The 18575-nt window shown below is 37.9% G+C and overlaps 2 protein-coding genes and 1 pseudogene across 2 annotated transcripts; 2 read left to right on the top strand and 1 right to left on the bottom strand.

The window, feature by feature from the left end:
• Window positions 1-561: 561 nt before the first annotated feature.
• Window positions 562-10553, bottom strand: LOC143888597 (uncharacterized). The gene is made up of 5 exons (XM_077393038.1): window positions 10514-10553; window positions 9156-9541; window positions 8784-9014; window positions 834-1463; window positions 562-744 (listed from the first exon to the last, which is right to left on the bottom strand). The coding sequence occupies exons 1-5, from the start codon at window positions 10551-10553 to the stop codon at window positions 562-564; spliced, it is 1470 nt and encodes a 489-aa protein (XP_077249153.1).
• Window positions 10554-13575: 3022 nt separating this feature from the next.
• On the top strand, window positions 13576-15038 carry LOC143888596 (secreted RxLR effector protein 161 pseudogene; annotated as a pseudogene).
• A 1337-nt stretch (window positions 15039-16375) lies between these two features.
• LOC143888595 (uncharacterized) lies at window positions 16376-17456 on the top strand. The gene is made up of 2 exons (XM_077393037.1): window positions 16376-16942; window positions 17022-17456. The coding sequence occupies exons 1-2, from the start codon at window positions 16376-16378 to the stop codon at window positions 17454-17456; spliced, it is 1002 nt and encodes a 333-aa protein (XP_077249152.1).
• Window positions 17457-18575: the final 1119 nt, after the last annotated feature.

Below are 18575 nucleotides of genomic sequence, written 5' to 3'. Positions count from 1 at the left end.
TTAAGCTCGGCTATTTCATTTTCATGTCGTACTGACCTCTTTTCTAGTTCTCTAACCCTCTTCACTAACAAATCAAAATCAGCCTTGCTTATAGACACATGGTCTTCCTTCACTTCCCTATCAACATCTCTTTTTCTCCCTGTCCTCCCCTTAAAAGGTATGCTCCTCTGAAAAGTGGAAATGGAAAATTAGTAACATATCACTAAGAGAATGTACTATATAGTAATTGAATATAGACTTAAAATTCAGTACCTTAAGTAACATATCACTCAGAGACGCTATCATTTCTTTCTCTAAAATCCGAATGTCTTGGAGGCATTCCTCAACTGTTGGGGCGGTCGCAGAAGCTTCTTTCTTATAAATGTATCAACAATAGAGAAAATTTAGATAACTTGAATATAACGACCCTATGCAAGAAAGAGAGTGATTTTCGTTACCTCTCCCATCACAGTATCAGCCTCATTTGCCGTGAAAGATAGCAGGCCCTCTTCTCAAGGAAGAGGTAGTAGGCACCTCACAACCTGAAATCGAATAGTTAATCTCGGTTAGAAAAAGTGAGTACTAGGGGAGTACAGAAGCTGTAGGTCTAACCTGGGTCTTCTTTAGCCTCCCATCACGGATCTGTCTGATAAGGGCTGCATGGTCACTCCTCCGTGTATCGATCCCTGTGATCCACTTTAATAGGCGTGGATGTGCATCTGGAGCTGAAGGTGCCCACAAGGTAGTATGCTCAAAGAGCCACACCTGGAATGAAGACAGACAGTCAGCCTTTAGAGAACAAAAAACCAAACTTACAAAAGAGTAATCATGTATATAATATATGTACTCTTCACCTGTAGCATAATAGCGCATCCGGTGATATATCCTGTCTTTCCGTTTTTCGAATATGAATCCAATGACTCTACCAGGAAGTCGTAGACAGGGTATGCCCAAGCAATTCTTCCCACCGTCTCTGCTCCTAAGTAGGGGAAGAGGCAGGATTTCGTCCTGTGATCCACAGGGTCAGCTCGGGCAAAAAGCACACAGCAGCACAGAAGCAGCAACACATGTCTCACTGTTGCGTGGACCGATGCAATCTCATCCGATCTGGACTCCGCCCTTATAACATCTGCAATCTCACCAAATCTCGCCCAAGCACCGGAAAACCTCCAACCTTCGACCTCCTCTGTCGAATCCCAGTCTATTCGTATTCTATCTCCTACAAGGCTTAGGTTCAATGCCAATGCTAAATCCCTTACCTCAAAGGGGAGTAATATGCCACCTATTTGAAATGCCCTAGACTTGGGTATCCAAGATCGCACGAGGACGGTCAAAATTGCCTTGTGCAATTTCAGACCTTCCAAATTAAGCAAGGCCCCAAATGGGCCGCGCTCTAGCATATCGGTATGTGCTTTCCTCAACTCAAGGGACCTGAAGAATTCGTCAAACTTAGAGGGGCAGCATCTCGACGTAGGATAAGACGCCTGCGAAACAAACCATTAGTAGATATATACAACATTTTAAAAAATACAAGGCTTAAAAGAATAACGGAGGCATTACCATGGTTTGATGAGATGATCACTAGGGGGAAAAGATGGAATCAAATCCACTAAATCAGATTTCGACCTGTTCAAACATAATGTGATAAAAAAAAGTTAACAACTGATTTAAACCAACTAATTTCTCAAATATTTCGGGTTTAAAATAATGATTTCCGATCAATTATTGGTTTAAACTATTGATTTTTCAAGAATTAGGAGTTTAAACAAATGCTATATATCAAATATTGGTTTAAAAAATTATTTTTCAAATCTTAGGACCTGATTTCAAAAATATAAAGGGTTTAAACAAATGATTTGTCAAAAAATATTGATTTAAGGGGTTTAAACCAATGATTGCTCAGAAATTACGGGTTTAAACCAATGCTTTATATCAAATATTGGTTTAAACCATTATTGTTCAAAACTTAGGGGCTGATTTCCGAAATAGTAGGGGTCTAAACAAATGATTTGTCAACCATTATTGATTTAAACCATTTATTATTCAAGATTTAGGGGTTTAAACCAATGATTGCTCAGAACTTAGAGGTTTAAACCAATGCTTTATATCAAATATTGGTTTAAACCATTATTGTTCAAAACTTAGGAGCTGATTTCCGAGATAGAAGGGGTCTAAACAAATGATTTGTCAAACATTATTGATTTAAACCATTTATTATTCAAGATTTAGGGGTTTAAACCAATGATTGCTCAGAAATTAGGGGTTTAAACCAATGCTTTATATCAAATATTGGTTTAAACCATTATTGTTCAAAACTTAGGGGCTGATTTCCGAAATAGAAGGGGTCTAAACAAATGATTTGTCAAACAATATTGATTTAAACAATTTATTATTCAAGATTTAGGGGTTTAAACCAATGATTGCTCAGAAATTAGGGGTTTAAACTAATGCTTTATATCAAATTTTGGTTTAAACCATTATTGTTCAAAACTTAGGGGCTGATTTCCGAAATAGAAGGGGTCTAAAAAAATAATTTGTCAAACATTATTGATTTAAACCATTTATTATTCAAGATTTAGGGGTTTAAACCAATGATTGCTCAGAAATTAGGGGTTTAAACCAATGCTTTATATCAAATATTGGTTTAAACCATTATTGTTCAAAACTTAGGGGCTGATTTCCGAAATAGTTGGGGTCTAAACAAATGATTTGTCAAACAATATTGATTTAAACCATTTATTATTCAAGATTTAGGGGTTTAAACCAATGATTGCTCAGAAATTAGGGGTTTAAACCAATGCTTTATATCAAATATTGGTTTAAACCATTATTGTTCAAAACTTAGGGGCTGATTTCCGAAATAGAAGGGGTCTAAACAAATGATTTGTCAAACAATATTGATTTAAACCATTTATTATTCAAGATTTAGGGGTTTAAACCAATGATTGCTCAGAAATTAGGGGTTTAAACCAATGCTTTATATCAAATATTGGTTTAAACCATTATTGTTCAAAACTTAGGGGCTGATTTCCGAAATAGAAGGGGTCTAAAGAAATGATTTGTCAAAAATTATTGATTTAAACCATTTATTATTCAAGATTTAGGGGTTTAAACCAATGATTGCTCAGAAATTAGGGGTTTAAACTATTGATTTTTCAAGAATTAGGGGTTTAAACTAATGCTTTATATCAAATATTGGTTTAAACAATTATTTTTGAAAACTTAGGGGCTGATTTCCGAAATAGAAGGGCTTTAAACAAATGATTTGTCAAAAATTATTGATTTAAACCATTTATTATTCAAGATTTAGGGGTGTAAACAAATAAGGTGGGAGAAATTATTGGTTTAAACCATATATTGTCAAAATATTAATGGTTTTCTCAACTAATTTTCGAAAAAAGAGAGGTTTTAACCAATTATTTACAAGAAATATTAGTTTAAACCATCATTTTTCAAAACTTAACAACTGTTTTCCGAAATACAAGGGATAGAACCTGTTTTCCGAAATAGAAGGAATTCAAACGTATGACTTTTCAACATTATTGGTTTAAACCATTTATTATTCAACATTTAAGGGTTTAAACCAATAATGTGTGACAATTATTGGTTTAAACCATATAGTTCTAAAAAATTAGAGGTTCTGTAAACTGAATAGGAGTTTTAACAAAATATTTCTATCAAATTTTGGTTGAAACCATTATATTTCAAAACTTAGGGGATTTCCAAAATATGGGTTCAAACAATTACGAGTTTAAACCAGACTTTAGGGCTATAAACCATGCATTTCTAACAAATTAATGGTTCAAACAAAACTTTAGGTCTTTAAACCATATATTTGTTAACAAAATAAGGTTTTAAACCAAACTTTAGGTCTTTAAACCATAGATTTCTATAAAAAATAGGGTTTTAAACCACTTTAGGGCTTTAAACCATAGATTTATAAAAAATAGGGGTTTTGAGAGAGAGAGAGAGAGAGAGAGAGAGTACTGATTTTTCCAAAACCCCTAAACTGATTTTCTCAAAACCCCTAATTTTTTGTTTCTAAACTGATTTTCTCAAAACCCTAACTTAATATGTCAAAAACTAACTGAGAGGGAGAGACTACCAACCCGGGAGAGGAGGTTCGCTCAGAATCAGAGGCTACCGGAGAGAGAGGATGCCGTCGAGAGAGAGGATGGCGTCGAGAGAGAGGGTGCCGTCCACAGAGAGGGTGCCATTGAGAAAGAGGGCCGGAGAGAGGGAGAGAGAGAGGGGGTTCCGTCGACAGAGAGGGTACCGTCGAGAGAGAGAAACGCCGTCGAGAGAGTGCCGGAGAGACAACACCGACGGCCGGAGAGAGAGAGAGAGAGAGAGAGAGAGAGAGATGAAAAAAAAAAGTAAAGTTTATGACGGTAAAATAAACGATTTTTACCTGAGGGTAGATTTGTCTTAAAAATCTCAAACCAGTTACTATCACTCTACATTGGTCATTTACAACTCTCCCCCTTGACACGTCATTATCATATCAAAGCCCTTTTTCTTGGTCATTTTCTCTTAATTAAAAGAATTATAAAAAATAAAGTTAACCATGAAATATAAATCAACTTTCAACACTAAAATGGCAACTCCAAATGTCGTGCAGATGCACTAACTGTTTGATCACCTACCCACTCTGGTATCAACATAAAGGAAGAAGAAGCTTCCGAGCTGGCAGCCATTCTTGCTTGTGTGGTCTCTACCCTCCCCATAGGGTACTTGGCTTTCCTTTAAAAGAAAGTGCCATAAATGATGAAGAATCTTCCAAGTTGGCAGCCCTTCTTTCTTGTGTGGTCTCTGCCCTCCTTATAAGGTACTTGGCTTTTAAAAGAAGATGCACTTACTAAGCAAGATTTGAACCATGTGGTGGAGGTGACTGAGTACTGGTTAGAAGCCTAGGAGAAAAATGTGTGTCTTCTCTCAGCAGAATCATGCTCATCAAGGCTACATATGCCAATAATTAGTCCTATTATTTATATTTGTTTAGAATGCCGGCCTTGATGGCTGATAAATTGGAGAAGCTCCAAAGAAATTTCTTGTGGAGCGACAACCCATCACTCAGTAAGACACATCTGGTAAACCAAAAATAAGTTTAATCCCAAAACACAAAGGTAGGTTAGGTGTGCAACTCGGGTCGGGTCGGGTCGGGTTGAAGCCAACCCGACCTGACCCGAGTAACCCATTTTTCCAACCCAAACCCGCCCGACCCGATTTCCAACCCGAACCCGACCCAGCCTGAGTTCACCCCAACCCAACCCGAGTGTTTAAGCTTACAAAAAAAAATTGATAAAAAATGTTTTCACTCTGTCGGGTTGGCCAAACCTCAACCCGAACCGGACCTGAACTCAACCCGAACCCAACCTGACCTTTTTCCGGGTTGAACCCGATGGGTTTGGGTTGGGTTAACCCAACCCGAGTTGCACCCCTAATTAATATGCGGCCCTCAAAGATAAATGGTGGCCAGATTTCACTACAACAATGGAGACCTTTGGGCTAAATAACTGTCAAATCAAAAATTCAAAAGCAAGGGAGATCCGTCCTTAAGGATGGATCCCTGAGGGTTCTCCTATATGGAAATTCTTGGTAACTAATAGATCATTAGAAAGGCAATTAGATTTCAGAATGGTTATGATTCTTCTTCTTTCTTTTTCGTTAGACAAATGCCTTAACTATGGCCATCCACTATCCAAATTTGCTTACAAAAGTTCCAAACTTGAAAGCAATGGCACTCAGATACTTAAGTAGGGCCGAATATATCGTGTCAGTCGTGACACCGTACCAATAGTACTCATACCATATACTACATAGATACTTCTAGTCATCAAAATAACTATCATGTTCCAAACATATGTCACTCTTTGAATTAACTACCATACTTTTTACTTGTTTGTCACATATTTGCAATTATAATTTTGAGTGAGTTTAAAATAGTATAATCACAGGTTGTTCCATTGTGACCTGGTGGTCACGGGTTCGAGTCACGGAAACAGCCTCTCTGCAAAGCATGAGTAAGGCTGCGTACGTCTAGTCCTCCACAGACCCCGCAATGGTCTGGGCCGCCCTTTTTTAAAATAGTATAATCAACATATGATTAATGCCATCTTCTACGTTAAATCTAGTCAAGTTTTATAATGCTCTATTTATACATGTCTTGCATCTCATATGGCAGAGACGAACACACAATTCCAACGGCAGCAGCAGGGTGGTCGTAGATCAGGTGCGAACCCGACACATCCACTGCACGATCCTTTGGAGCCATAGTGACGGGATTGGATTGCAAAGGGAGCGGGAATGCTTTGAAGCTCAACGAAGTGAAAGCCCGTTGGTTGACCGTTGACCTAGGAACGATCCATGGAGTTCTCTCTGTCCTCCCTTTGCTTGAACTGGACTTTTCCGAAAAGGTGCTTTGCACTATATGCTAGTTCACCCGGTCAAGCTCTTGGCTAAAAAAGATTCGAAGAGACTCCTCAGGCTACTGAACCTCACTTTCAATAGCATTTGCGTGATATTTGTGTCCTAGAATTTGGAGAAAGTGGAATTGCGTCTTTGTTTCAATGCCTATGTATCTGTATATGTGTATCATAGACCTAAAGCTCTCTTCCTTTAGAGAAAGCGATTCGTTAAAAAAGGAAAAGCTAGAAAGGCATACAACCAAGTAACCAACAAAAGAGAAAAAAAAAACATAAGAAGGAAAGGAGAGAAAGAGAGAAAGACGAGAGAAAAAACAGAGATAAAAACAGGTATCTAATGCCATATAGCTACTACATCTCAGTAGTTGGTACCGAATTTAACCAATTTATCGACATTGTAATTTCCTTATGAATATGGGAGGAGGAGAACCAAAAGAACCGCTAGCATAGTACTTTTAAGTCTCAGAAAAACCACGAAAATTCGTAAGAGGTCTAGAATTTTTCTTGAGCCAATTGGTGGTAGTAGAAGAATAGCCTTCTACCCAAGCTATATCAGAGCCAATGTCCACCAAGCACTTTATTCCAAACTAGGTAGCTTTCACTTCAGCGTCAATCGCCTAATCAATGTCACGTGATCCTTCAAAATCCAAAATTATTCTTATGTGAGAATATGAAATGGTCATGCTGCTGCCGTCAAAATTGGGTTAGAGCCAGCGCTTTTGAGGAACCACCCAAACATCTTGAGGTCTATGAGGACAGATGTGATGCAGGCAAAGACAACATAAAAGATCCAAATCAAGACATGAAGAGACATCTCTGATGAATTTACCATAGCTGAGGCATGATTCGTCAATTGACAACCCGAAACATCGATCAAAAACTCCGACCATCAATCAAGAGGTCCAAACATTGATCGATGACAAGCGCAAAACAACCCCGGATATTATTTTAGCATGTTTTATTTAAGTTTTCTTTCTTTTCCTGGGTTGTTTCCGTAGCGAAGTAGGAGACTGATTTCATATGTGTACTGTCATTGTAAAAGCAAGCACGTTCTAGGGTTTTAAGAGTTTTTTTATTTATATGTGGTGTACCTTCGCACATACAAATTGTCAAGGATGTAACTTGTAACTTTTGAAGTTAACTTGAAGACCTTAGTTCTGATTCTCCTGCGGAAATCTCAAATGTAGCAGCTCCTTCCTCTTCGGACTCTCACATCACTGATGGTTCATGGCAAACAGTCTAGAAAAAGAAGGATAAGAAAGGGAAATCCCCAGTTTCGCTCCTTCGGCCATCTCCTACTTGTGTGCTTCCCTCCATTTCAAGATCCCAGCTAAGATTGGGATAAGTTTGGATCTTTGGGGTTTGTCTTGGGGGGTTAGTTTGTTTTCCTTTCCTTCCCTTTTTTTTGGGTTGTATTGTGCTATTTTTGGTTGGGGGTCCTCTTGCCATCTTTTGTGTTCCTTTTGTCTCTCCTTTGGGAGATCTTTTTGTTTCCCCTTTATGCTATGGGGTTGCCTTTTGGCTTTCATGTTATATCTGTCTTTTTCTTTAATATATCTGGTAGGGGTCTGCCTATCCCCAGCTTGCCTACAAAAAAAAAAGCATGACAGCATATAACATTGCAGCCCATGGCAAACATGAGCTGCCACTAATTACTATAAAATTGAGGAAAACGAATGCTGGTAATACCTTACTTCTAGAAGCGACCCAGCAGCCTATGTTCAACATGGCATATTACAGTAGGTGTAAGCCTCCCCCCCCCCTCCCCCAATAACCACCACCGGAAAAAAAAAACAAAAGAAGAAAAACTAATCCATTGACAGAATAAGCCCAATATAAACACATCATGTTAGGTTTGGTGTCAAGGTGATACAGTTAAAAGAAGTCCACCTAATGAAAATATTAAGTTACAGGAATAATGGCCAAAGCTAGCAAAGAAAATCTTACAAATGTGCCCGCTAAAATCTAACATATGGGTCTGGAAGTCATCTCTTATTTCTAGCATCTAAATTAACAACTGGAGCAACGGAAATTCCTGGAAATAATAGGCAATGCATGTGCCAAACACTATACTAGAATAACAACTAAACTACATTAACAAAGGGATGGTGAGGCTGGTACATATGTTGCCCTCTAACAACAGTGCAACAACCTCCAAGATTCATAGTCAGAGTAAAGAGAAATAGAGAATGAGCCTCAGGGCCTAGGTCCAAAGGAGTTACCAATCAGTGTCCAGTTTTGAACAATCTCGTGTTTGACAATATAATCAAATCAAGATTAATTAGCCAAAAAGGACTGGATTTGAAAAAGATAATTTAATCCTTATGGCATTGGAAAACATAACTAGTATAACAACCATTTTGCAATTCTAAAACGTACAGTACCCCTTATGGCATTGGAAAACATAACTATAGTAGAACAACCATTTTGCATCAGTTTAGCCAAGTAACCCGCATCTCCTCGCCAGTCATCCTCACCATCCTTTCCCAATATCCAACTGATGCTTTCTTTTTCTCTAGACTCAACAGTATAAGAAAGCATTCTTTCATTCTCCAGTAGACTCAATATACCCACAATCCCCCATTCTTCTTTCCCTCCATTTCCATTTCTCTGGCCAAAGAACAGGCTAATCAGCATTCAAACCAAACAACTCGCATAAAAAAAAAGAGACAAACAAAGGAAATTTGATCAGAAACAGAAACATAAACACAAACCTCATATTGATCTACCCAAAGAACCCGCAAGATCAACCGCCTCATTATCTTGATGATCGGTGGTGATCGCTTCATTTTCTTGTCCAACGGTTGTGGTGATCTCTTCTTTTTCTTGTTCTTCTTCCAAATCCCAGCCAAAAGGAAGCCAACCACCCTGGGTAGCAATCGTCAAGACCAAATCCATCCTCCCTGTAGCAATCAATTCCTCCTTAGTGGGGAAATCTTGAAGCTTTGATGAATTCCGCATGAAATCAAGAATCTCAGCCTCCAAATTGAAGTTCTCGTCCAATCCTGCATCCTCGTCTGCCTCCCAAACCCTCCTCCGCCTACTCAACACCACTCTCCTGCCCTTGTTCGTACTAGGGTTAGGGTTCTTGTCGAAGAGAATATGAGAAGAAGCTCCGAGCTCTCGTTGCCTCCCCCCTGGAACAATGAAATTCAGAGAAGAGAAGGATGAGAATGCGTGAAAGTTCGCTGACTTTCACTCTCTTCGCCTTGTGAATGAACGAGAGGTCATGGGATCGTACGCGCACGGATCGCCCACTTGGGTCCGTCTTGGCTCGGCCGGCCGCGCGCATGGACCTGAGGCTTTTCTTTTTCTATTATTTATTTTTTCCTTTTAACGGTCAAGAATTTATTTATTTTGTTTTAACTCTTTTTTACCGTTTGAGATTCCTTAATCGTGGTTTAGTGACCGTTTGGAAAACGTCTCTCACGCACTAAAAAGTGCGACGGTTCACCCTAACGTGTCGATTACCTTTCTATAAAATCGGTTTTAGAGAAAACTGAAAAATATCCTTGACGGATTCTTCTTCTGCTCTTTCTCTTCTCTGGTTTTCTGCTTAAGGCTTTTGGCAAATATAAGCGAGTTCTTAGGCATCCGGGCTGCGTGAGTGCACACCCCTGGAGCGGGAGTTGTTGTATCCTGGAGGCATACGCCGATACGCCCATCTGCACCATTGATTCGTCATAGTGGGGGCGAGATTTGCCTTAAGGACGGTGAAGATTCTTCATGCCTCAACTCGATAAGTGATCTAACGATTTCTCTTTTTCTTTACAAATTATTATTGCAGAAAATAGAATTATTGATCTCTGTCTTCAAGTTGTGAGGTTAATTTGTTATAAGGTATTCTCGAATCCTAAATTACAGATTTGCACATCAATTTTCTAACAATCTTAAGGCAAATCTACGATCTGTAATTTTTGGGATTTCGATTATTGGAAATTAATCATCATGGCTTCCCAAAACGAAAGACCGGAGAAATTTGACGGATCGGATTTCGGTAGATGGCAGGAAAAAATGCGATTCTTTCTGACTTTTCTAAACCTAAACTATATCTTGAATGATCCTGACTCATTACCTAATGAGGATGAACCTGCTAGAACTCATCTCACTGAGAAAAGAAAATGAGGTAACTATCTCTGTAAAGGTCATATACCGAGTTGTCTCAGTAATCAATTGTTTGATGTATTTTTTAGAATTGAGTCTGCAAAAGTGTTGTGGGAAACTCTAGAGCAGAAATACCTAGTCGGAGCAGCGGGTTCTAAGAAACATCTAATTGGAAAATATTTTCGATATCAGATGGTAGATGGAAAATCCATTATGGATCAAGTGAATGAGATCCAGTTGATTGTTTCTGACATTCTTGTTAGAGGGATCAAAATAGAAGAACAAATCCAAATTGGTGCAATTATTGAAAAACTACCACCTTCATGGGAGAAATTCCAAGACACATTATTGCATGACAGAAATGATTTTTCTCTTCAAGACTTGTTTGTTTATCTTAGAACTGAAGATGAGAATAGTTTCAGAAAACAGAAATCTAAGGCCTATGAGTTTAACTCTAAGGCAAATCTCACTGAATCTTCATCTGGAAAGAAAACTTCTTCTAAACCTGCATCTGGATCAGGAAAATGTCATTTCAAGAAAAATAATAAGGATTTCAAGAAAAAGAAGGGTAACTGCTTTGTGTGTGGGAAAGCAGGTCACTATGCTAAAAACTGTCGGAAAAATGATAAGAAGAAAAACCCTCAAGGAAACAATGCGCCTCAGGCTAATGTGGCTGAAGATCAATATTTGTCGCCCGTAGTATCTGAAGTGATCCTGGTTAGTAACGTGAAGGACTGGTGGGTGGACACTGGTGCCACCAGACACATCTGTAGTGACAGAAGTGTATTTTCTTCCTACGAGCTTGTAGGGGATGGAGAGCAGCTTTTCATGGGAAACTCGTCATCATCTGTTGTGACGGGTAAAGGAACAGTGCTGTTGAAGCTTACATCTAGAAAAGTTCTGAAGCTCTGTGATGTTCTTCATGTACCAGATATAAGAAAGAATCTGGTGTCTGAGTCACTTCTGATCAAGAAAGGTTTTAAACTGGTTTTTGAGGCTGATAAATTTGTAATCACTAAAAGTGGTGAATTTGTGGGAAAGGGTTACTCTAGTGAGGGTTTATTCAAACTGAATGTAACTGAGAACATTATGAATAAAGCTTCATCTTCTTCTACTTATATTACAGATTCTTCTTGTTTATGGCATGGTAGACTAGGTCATGTTAACTATGCATCTTTAAAGAAAATGATGACCATAGGTTTAATTCCTAAAAGTGATCAAGTAGTAGAAAAATGTAAAGTATGTGTGCAATCAAAGTACTCTAAGAAGCCTTTTCACAAAGTAGAAGAAAGAAAAACAGAACTATTAAATTTAATTCACAGTGATATATGTGACTTAAACAATGTTTTAACTAGAGGAGGTAAAATGTATTTTATTACATTTATAGATGATTTCTCTAGATATTGTACTGTTTATCTTATTAGAAATAAAAATGAATCTCTTGATAAATTCATTACATATAAAACTGAAGTAGAAAATCAGTTAGAAAAGAAGATCAAAATTTTAAGATCTGATAGAGGCGGTGAATACACTTCTAATACTTTTAGTGAATTTTGTGAAAACCAATGCATAATACATCAAGTTACTGCACCATACTCTCCACAGCAAAATGGAGTTGCTGAACGTAAAAACAGAACTCTAATGAACATGGTAAATTCTATGTTAGGAAATTCAGGATTACCTCAAAATTTATGGGGAGAGGCTCTTCTCTATGCTTGTTATATTCTGAACAAGTTAACTTTTAAAGATTCTGACAAAACTCCTTACGAGTTATGGAAGAATAGAAAACCACATTTTAAATACCTTAAAGTGTGGGGGTACTTAGCTAAAGTTAGGATTCCAGATTCTAAGAGTACTAAGTTAGGTCCTAAGACTGTTGATTGTGCATTCATTGGATATGCACAAAACAGTAGTGCATGTAGGTTCTTGATTTATAGGTCAGATCATGTTGATATGCAACCTAATACCATAATAGAATCCAGAGATGCTGAATTCTTTGAAATCTTATTCCCTTGTAAGACTAGTCTAAGTGAGAGCACACTTAAAAGACCCATTGAATCTATAGATAAAGACCATCTAGTGTCTGAAGAATCAGCAGAGCCTAGAAGAAGTAAAATGGTAAGAGTAGAGAAAAACTTTGGTCTAGAGTTCATTGCCTATCTTTTAGAAGGAGATCAAAAGACATATAAAGAGGCAATGTCCCTTCCAGATTCTTCATTCTGGAAAGAAGCTGTCAAGAGTGAAATAGACTCCATTTTGAGTAATGGGACATGGATCTTGACAGATCTGCCTCCTGGTTGCAAATCTATTGGTTGCAAGTGGATCTTTAGGAAGAATTAAAAATTGATGGAACTATAGATAAATATAAAGCTAGATTAGTAGCTAAAGGGTTCAAGCAAAAAGAAGAAATGGACTTCTTTGACACCTATTCACTTGTAACCAGAATAACTACAATAAGAATCTTAATTGCCGTAGCTACAATCTATAACCTGGAAATCCATCAAATGGATGTCAAAATTGCATTTCTGAATGGTGAATTAGATGAGGAGATCTATATGGATCAACCTGAAGGCTTTGTAATCCAAGGCCAAGAGCAAAAGGTGTGTAAACTTATAAAATCTCTATATGGTTTGAAACAAGCCCCAAAACAATGGCATGAGAACGTTGATAGTGTGATGCTATCAAATGGATTTATAATAAATGAATCAGATAAGTGTGTATACAGCAAATTTAGTGAGGATAGTGGTGTTATTGTTTGTCTGTATGTAGATGATATGTTAATCATCGGAACAGACATTAGTGTAATTAAAGGCACTAAAATTTTTTTATCAAATAATTTTGATATGAAAGATCTGGGAAAGGCAGATGTAATCCTGGGTATCAAAATTAAAAGAAACCCAGAAGAAATAATTCTATCTCAATCTCATTATGTAGAAAAAAATTCTTAGAAGGTTTAATCAATTTGATTGTAAACCTGTGGCTACCCATATGATTCTAGTATAAGATTTGTAAGAATAAAGGAAGTGGAGTAAATCCATTTGAATACTCTAGAGTTATAGGGAGTCTAATGTATTTGATGAACTGCACTGGGCCAGACATAGCCTATGCAGTGGGTAGACTTAGTAGCTATACCAGTAATCCTAGTAGTGATCACTGGGAAGCTCTAATTAGAGTATTGAAATATCTTAAAGGAACCATAGACTATGGTTTGCATTTCACTAAATATCTTGTTGTACTAGAAGGGTATAGCAATGCAAATTGGGTATCTAGATTTGAGACCAAATCAAGGAGTGGATATGTTTTCACTCTGGGAAGTGCAGCAGTTTCTTGGAAATCAACCAAGCAAACGTGTATAGCCAGGTCGACTATGGAGTCTGAGTTTATTGCTTTAGAGAAAGCAAGTGAGGAAACTGAATGGCTTGGAAACCTTCTGACTGATATTCCATTTTGGAATAAGCCAGTACCGAGTATTACAATCCACTGTGATTGTCAAGCTGCTATTGGAAGAGCAGGTAATAATGTATATAATGGTAAATCCCAACACATTTGTCGGAGGCATAACTCCATAAGACAGTTGTTGAAGAATGGAGTGATAACCATTGATTATGTAAGATCAAGTGATAATATATCAGATTGTCTTACAAAAGGACTAAATAAAAATTTAGTCATGAGCACATCGAGGGGGATGGGGCTGAAGCCCACTGTTTAGATCACCTATAACAGGAACCCAACCTATCTGACTGGAGATCCCAAGAAGTAGGTTCAATGGGAAAAATAAGTTATTTGAGTGATCTATTTTGCACCAAGTTGTATGTGAATTAAGTTCACTAAGCCTATCCCTATGGTGTGGGTGCAACCTGTAACAAAAAGAGGATGAGTTGTAAGACTCTTAATGTTATCTATAGCTGACTAGCTGACTAGCTGATTGTCAGTGGGGTACGTAGTTACAGGGCACTCCTGATAGATACACCTATATGAGTGTGGAAGTGTGGCCGCTTCCTATGAGAATGGGCTAATTTCTCTAGAGCGCTCATGAAAACAAGACATAGAACATGGCCAAAAAGTGCGACACCGTATGAACTTGCTTATGCCTTCTGTGTTGTGTGTGTGGTACGTTGTCTCAGTTTATTACTAAAAGTGCTTGGTTCAAGCCGTATGTTCACCGAGTACTTGATAAACTCGATATACCTACACTAAGTAAAGGTTCAAGTCCAAAAGACACCTCTACTGATGCATAACACATCTTGCCTTGATCAAATCTATTTTACATTTATGATTTATTTATTTCTTGTAATTTTGAATTAGTGGGGATTGTTGACTTTTTATGTGAAAAAAGTCTTTTTGTAATTCAAACTTACAATGGGGTGTTTTTAGTCATTATTGCTTTGTTTGGTTGTGTTTTTTTGAGAAAAATAGGGGGGATTGTAATTCTCCTGATTTGCTGAAGGGTGTTTGGTAGAGAAATCAGCGAAACTGGGGAGTTTGACCGCCGGAGATGTCGGACGCTTGTCAGCCGACATGGAAGGATGAAAATTCGCTCGATGATTTTCTTCAAATCGAAGAAAAAAGGGGAGAAATTCTCGGGCAATCGTACTTTTCGTTTTTAATTCGACTGTGAAAATCGCTGGGAAATCTTTGAAAAATCTGAGCGAAGCGACATCGTCTCTGTTTTTGGGCAAGCTCTCTCTCTCTCTCTCGTCGTCAGTTCTATCTCTTTTATATGGCAACAAGCCCTCAACAACGAGTTGAATCTGCTTCTTCTTCGTCGGTCCCTTCCCCAAACCCAAAAAAAAGTTGGAAAAGGTTGCGAAAGCAGGTAATTTCGTTCCTACCTTCAGCATGTAGTAGATCTATCCTTTTGTCCCCTTCTTGTTCCCTAGTTTTTTCCACATTATCTTGTGATATGGGTTTAAGATGTTGGTTTTTAGATCTCTGATGTTTTTGGGAGTTGTAAAATGGGTTTTGTGAGAACATGGTTTTATGAGGGTTTTATTCGATTTGTTATTCCATGTGATGTGATGAGGGTTTTGGTTGATCTTGGTTTTGGATGTGCAATTTTGTATAATAGGGTTTCTACAATTGTGTTTTTGCATGGGAAGAGGAAATCCGGATGTACATGGTTTACTGGGTTTACAAATTTTGAGGTTTACAAACTATGATTTACAAAAAGAAATCTGAATTTCGGGTTTTTCAAGCTGCATGGTTTACTAAAACAGATCTGGATGCTTGATGTGGGTTTAACGAAAGGGTTTTTAGTTTTGGGTTTTAGAACTAGATTTTCTCTTCCTGTTAAAACTAATAGACCCGATAATAAAAAACAAATCTAGATTTCTGATGTGGGTTTTTGCATGAGATGGAGCATTTATAACATTCTAGAGCTTATCAGTGATGTGGGTTTTTTTTTTTTTGTGTACAATTTGATAAGGTTTTTTTTTTTTTTGACAATTCTCAAGAGTTTATCTCTTTCTATTCATATTTATTTGTCACAGCATTATGTACCTATCAGTGAATAAGTACATGGTAAAGCCTATAATTTGATGGATTGTTAGTAGTAGCAGAAATTTTGTTAAGGGGTGTGTGTCAAATTTTGGGACAAAGGTTTTGTTCAGTTGTTGAGTGTTGAGTTGGTGTGTGTTAAATTTTGGTAAACTGTATTTTACAGATGACCCAGTAAGACCAACTTTGAAAGTATGCTTAAGATTAATGGGGAACCTACGCACCCCTCTCTATATCCTATATTTGCATTACGAATGAAGTTATTAGATATCTTTGTTTGTCAATTGTTTGTTTTTCTAAGTCGTTACTTCTTTTCATACATCAAGGCGAACCTATTATTAGACTAGAACCTGTAAGAACAAACGTCGGGAATGGACAACAATGATGATGACATATATGGTGGGGACTATGTTGATGGAACTTATGGCAGTGATGTTGATGATGATGATGACGATGACGATGACATGATTGCAGAAGTGGCATCGATGGCTGTAGTTGGAACAACTTTAGTTTTAACAACGGTGATGGAGGGAGAAGGACTTTTCATAGAAAGAGCTCTTTATGAGAACAATTATCAAACAGATCGTACCTTTGTGAACATTTTGATGAATAGTGATGTGCACTGTCATAACCTTCTTAGGATGAACACAGAATGCTTCGGAAGGTTAGTTGATATTTTTAAGAGTAGCGGACTACTAACCGGTACAATCCACTGCACTGTTGAAGAGCAGTTGGCGATTTTCCTGCACACAATATCTCACAATCAGCAGAATCGTTGCATGGTAGTATATTGTAAACGATCAGGGGAGACCATAAGTCGGTATTTCAATAAGGTCCTTCGTGCCATATTGAAGTTGGTTGACCGCTTTATCAAGCCATCGTCATCGAACACACCAAGGCAAATTCGGGAGAATGATAGATGGTACCCATACTTCAAGGTATCATCTTACTCTCGTTAGCTTTTGGTGAAATTTAGTCATGTTTATACCACTAATACATTCACTTTTCATTCTTTAGGATTGCATTGGTGCAATAGATGGAACACACATCCCTGCCAAAGTACCGGCTGATATTAAACTGTGTTTTATAGGTCGTAAGGGGTCACCTACCCAGAATGTACTCGCTGCCTGTGATTTTGACTTGAAGTTTACCTTCGTCTTAGCTGGATGGGAGGGAACGGTGTCGGACTCCAGAATGTTAGGTGATACCCTATCAAATGATGCTAGAATTATATGCCATCCTGGGAAGTTTTACCTAGCTGATGCAGGATTCCCATTATTGGAAAATTTCATCACTCCGTTCAGGAAGACTAAATACCATCTGAGTGAAACTAGAGGACGTGCACCACAGACTACAAAACAGTTGTTTAACCATAGGCATTCATCAGCAGGAAATATGATCGAGCGTGCGTTCGGTGTTCTGAAGAAGCGCTTCCCCATCCTTACCACCTAACCCATGTACTCTCTAGAAAAGCAAGTCGATATTGTTATAGCATGTTGTTGTATTCATAACTTCATAAGAGGTGTAATGCCCGAAGATCCATATGTTGTCAAGGTGGATAGCGATATACAAAGAGCTGCTATGGTAGCGGCTGAAGCGGAGGTGGAGCAAGCGACTGTTGGATCCACAAGCAGGCCGAGAGAAGCACGTTTGAGTAGAAGTGAAGATGGGAGGGAAGGAAAAATAATTCGAACACAAATCTCCACCCATATGTGGAATGACTATCGGTCATAACTTTGACATCTGACACTAATTTGGATGTATAATTTTGGTACAAACCATTTGGGTATCATTCATGATTATGGATGAAAGCAGTAAACTTAATATTGCCTGCTTTTGTTATTTTTGCTCTAGTGGAACTGGCTGTTATTTTTGTTCTAGTGATAATGGCTTGTACTGTTGTTCTAGAAGGAACTCTCTCTACTTGTAGTGCTAGTCCAGTGCTATTCATGATTATGGATGAAAGCAGTAAACTTGACAGTTGATTAGCACAATTATTTTTTTCATTTGTTTGTGATAGAGTAAAAATTAATGTGTTGAACTATATCATTCAATTATTACTCGAAGCAGGGAATGGAATCATCAGGCGTAGTGGAGAAGGGGAAAAATACATGGTGGTCTACTGACATGGACGTTGTACTAGTGCATTCCCTACTTCAAGATGCCATTGAATGTTTTAAGATTCCCACTGGCTTTCAGGAACCTGCTTATAAGTTCGCGCAGGATGAAGTGAATAGAGCATGCCAGACACAATTAACGATAACTCAAGTTAAGAACCGTGTGAAAACTATGAAAGCAAATTACAAGATCTTGGCTGAAATGCTTTGCGCTAGTGGGTTTGGCTGGGACGATGTGAAGAAGAAAATTTCAGTCTCAGAGGAAGTTAGAAAAGATTACTTGAAGGTAGCCACTCATCAAGAATTTTATTTATCGGTTTCTTCTTATATCAATGGTGATTTTCTGTAATTGATATTTCCTTGTTTATTGCCCAGTCCTACCCCTAACGGAAGAGGTTTTTCAGATCTCGACATCAGTTTTATGACGAGATGGTGCAAATATTTGGAGATGAGT

The sequence above is a fragment of the Tasmannia lanceolata genome, unplaced genomic scaffold (genome assembly GCF_043159265.1).
Source record: "Tasmannia lanceolata isolate RefF3 unplaced genomic scaffold, GAP_Taslan_0.1 ptg000012l, whole genome shotgun sequence".
In the NCBI taxonomy this organism is placed as follows: Eukaryota; Viridiplantae; Streptophyta; class Magnoliopsida; order Canellales; family Winteraceae; genus Tasmannia; species Tasmannia lanceolata.
This window is presented reverse-complemented; position numbering and strand designations above follow the sequence as displayed.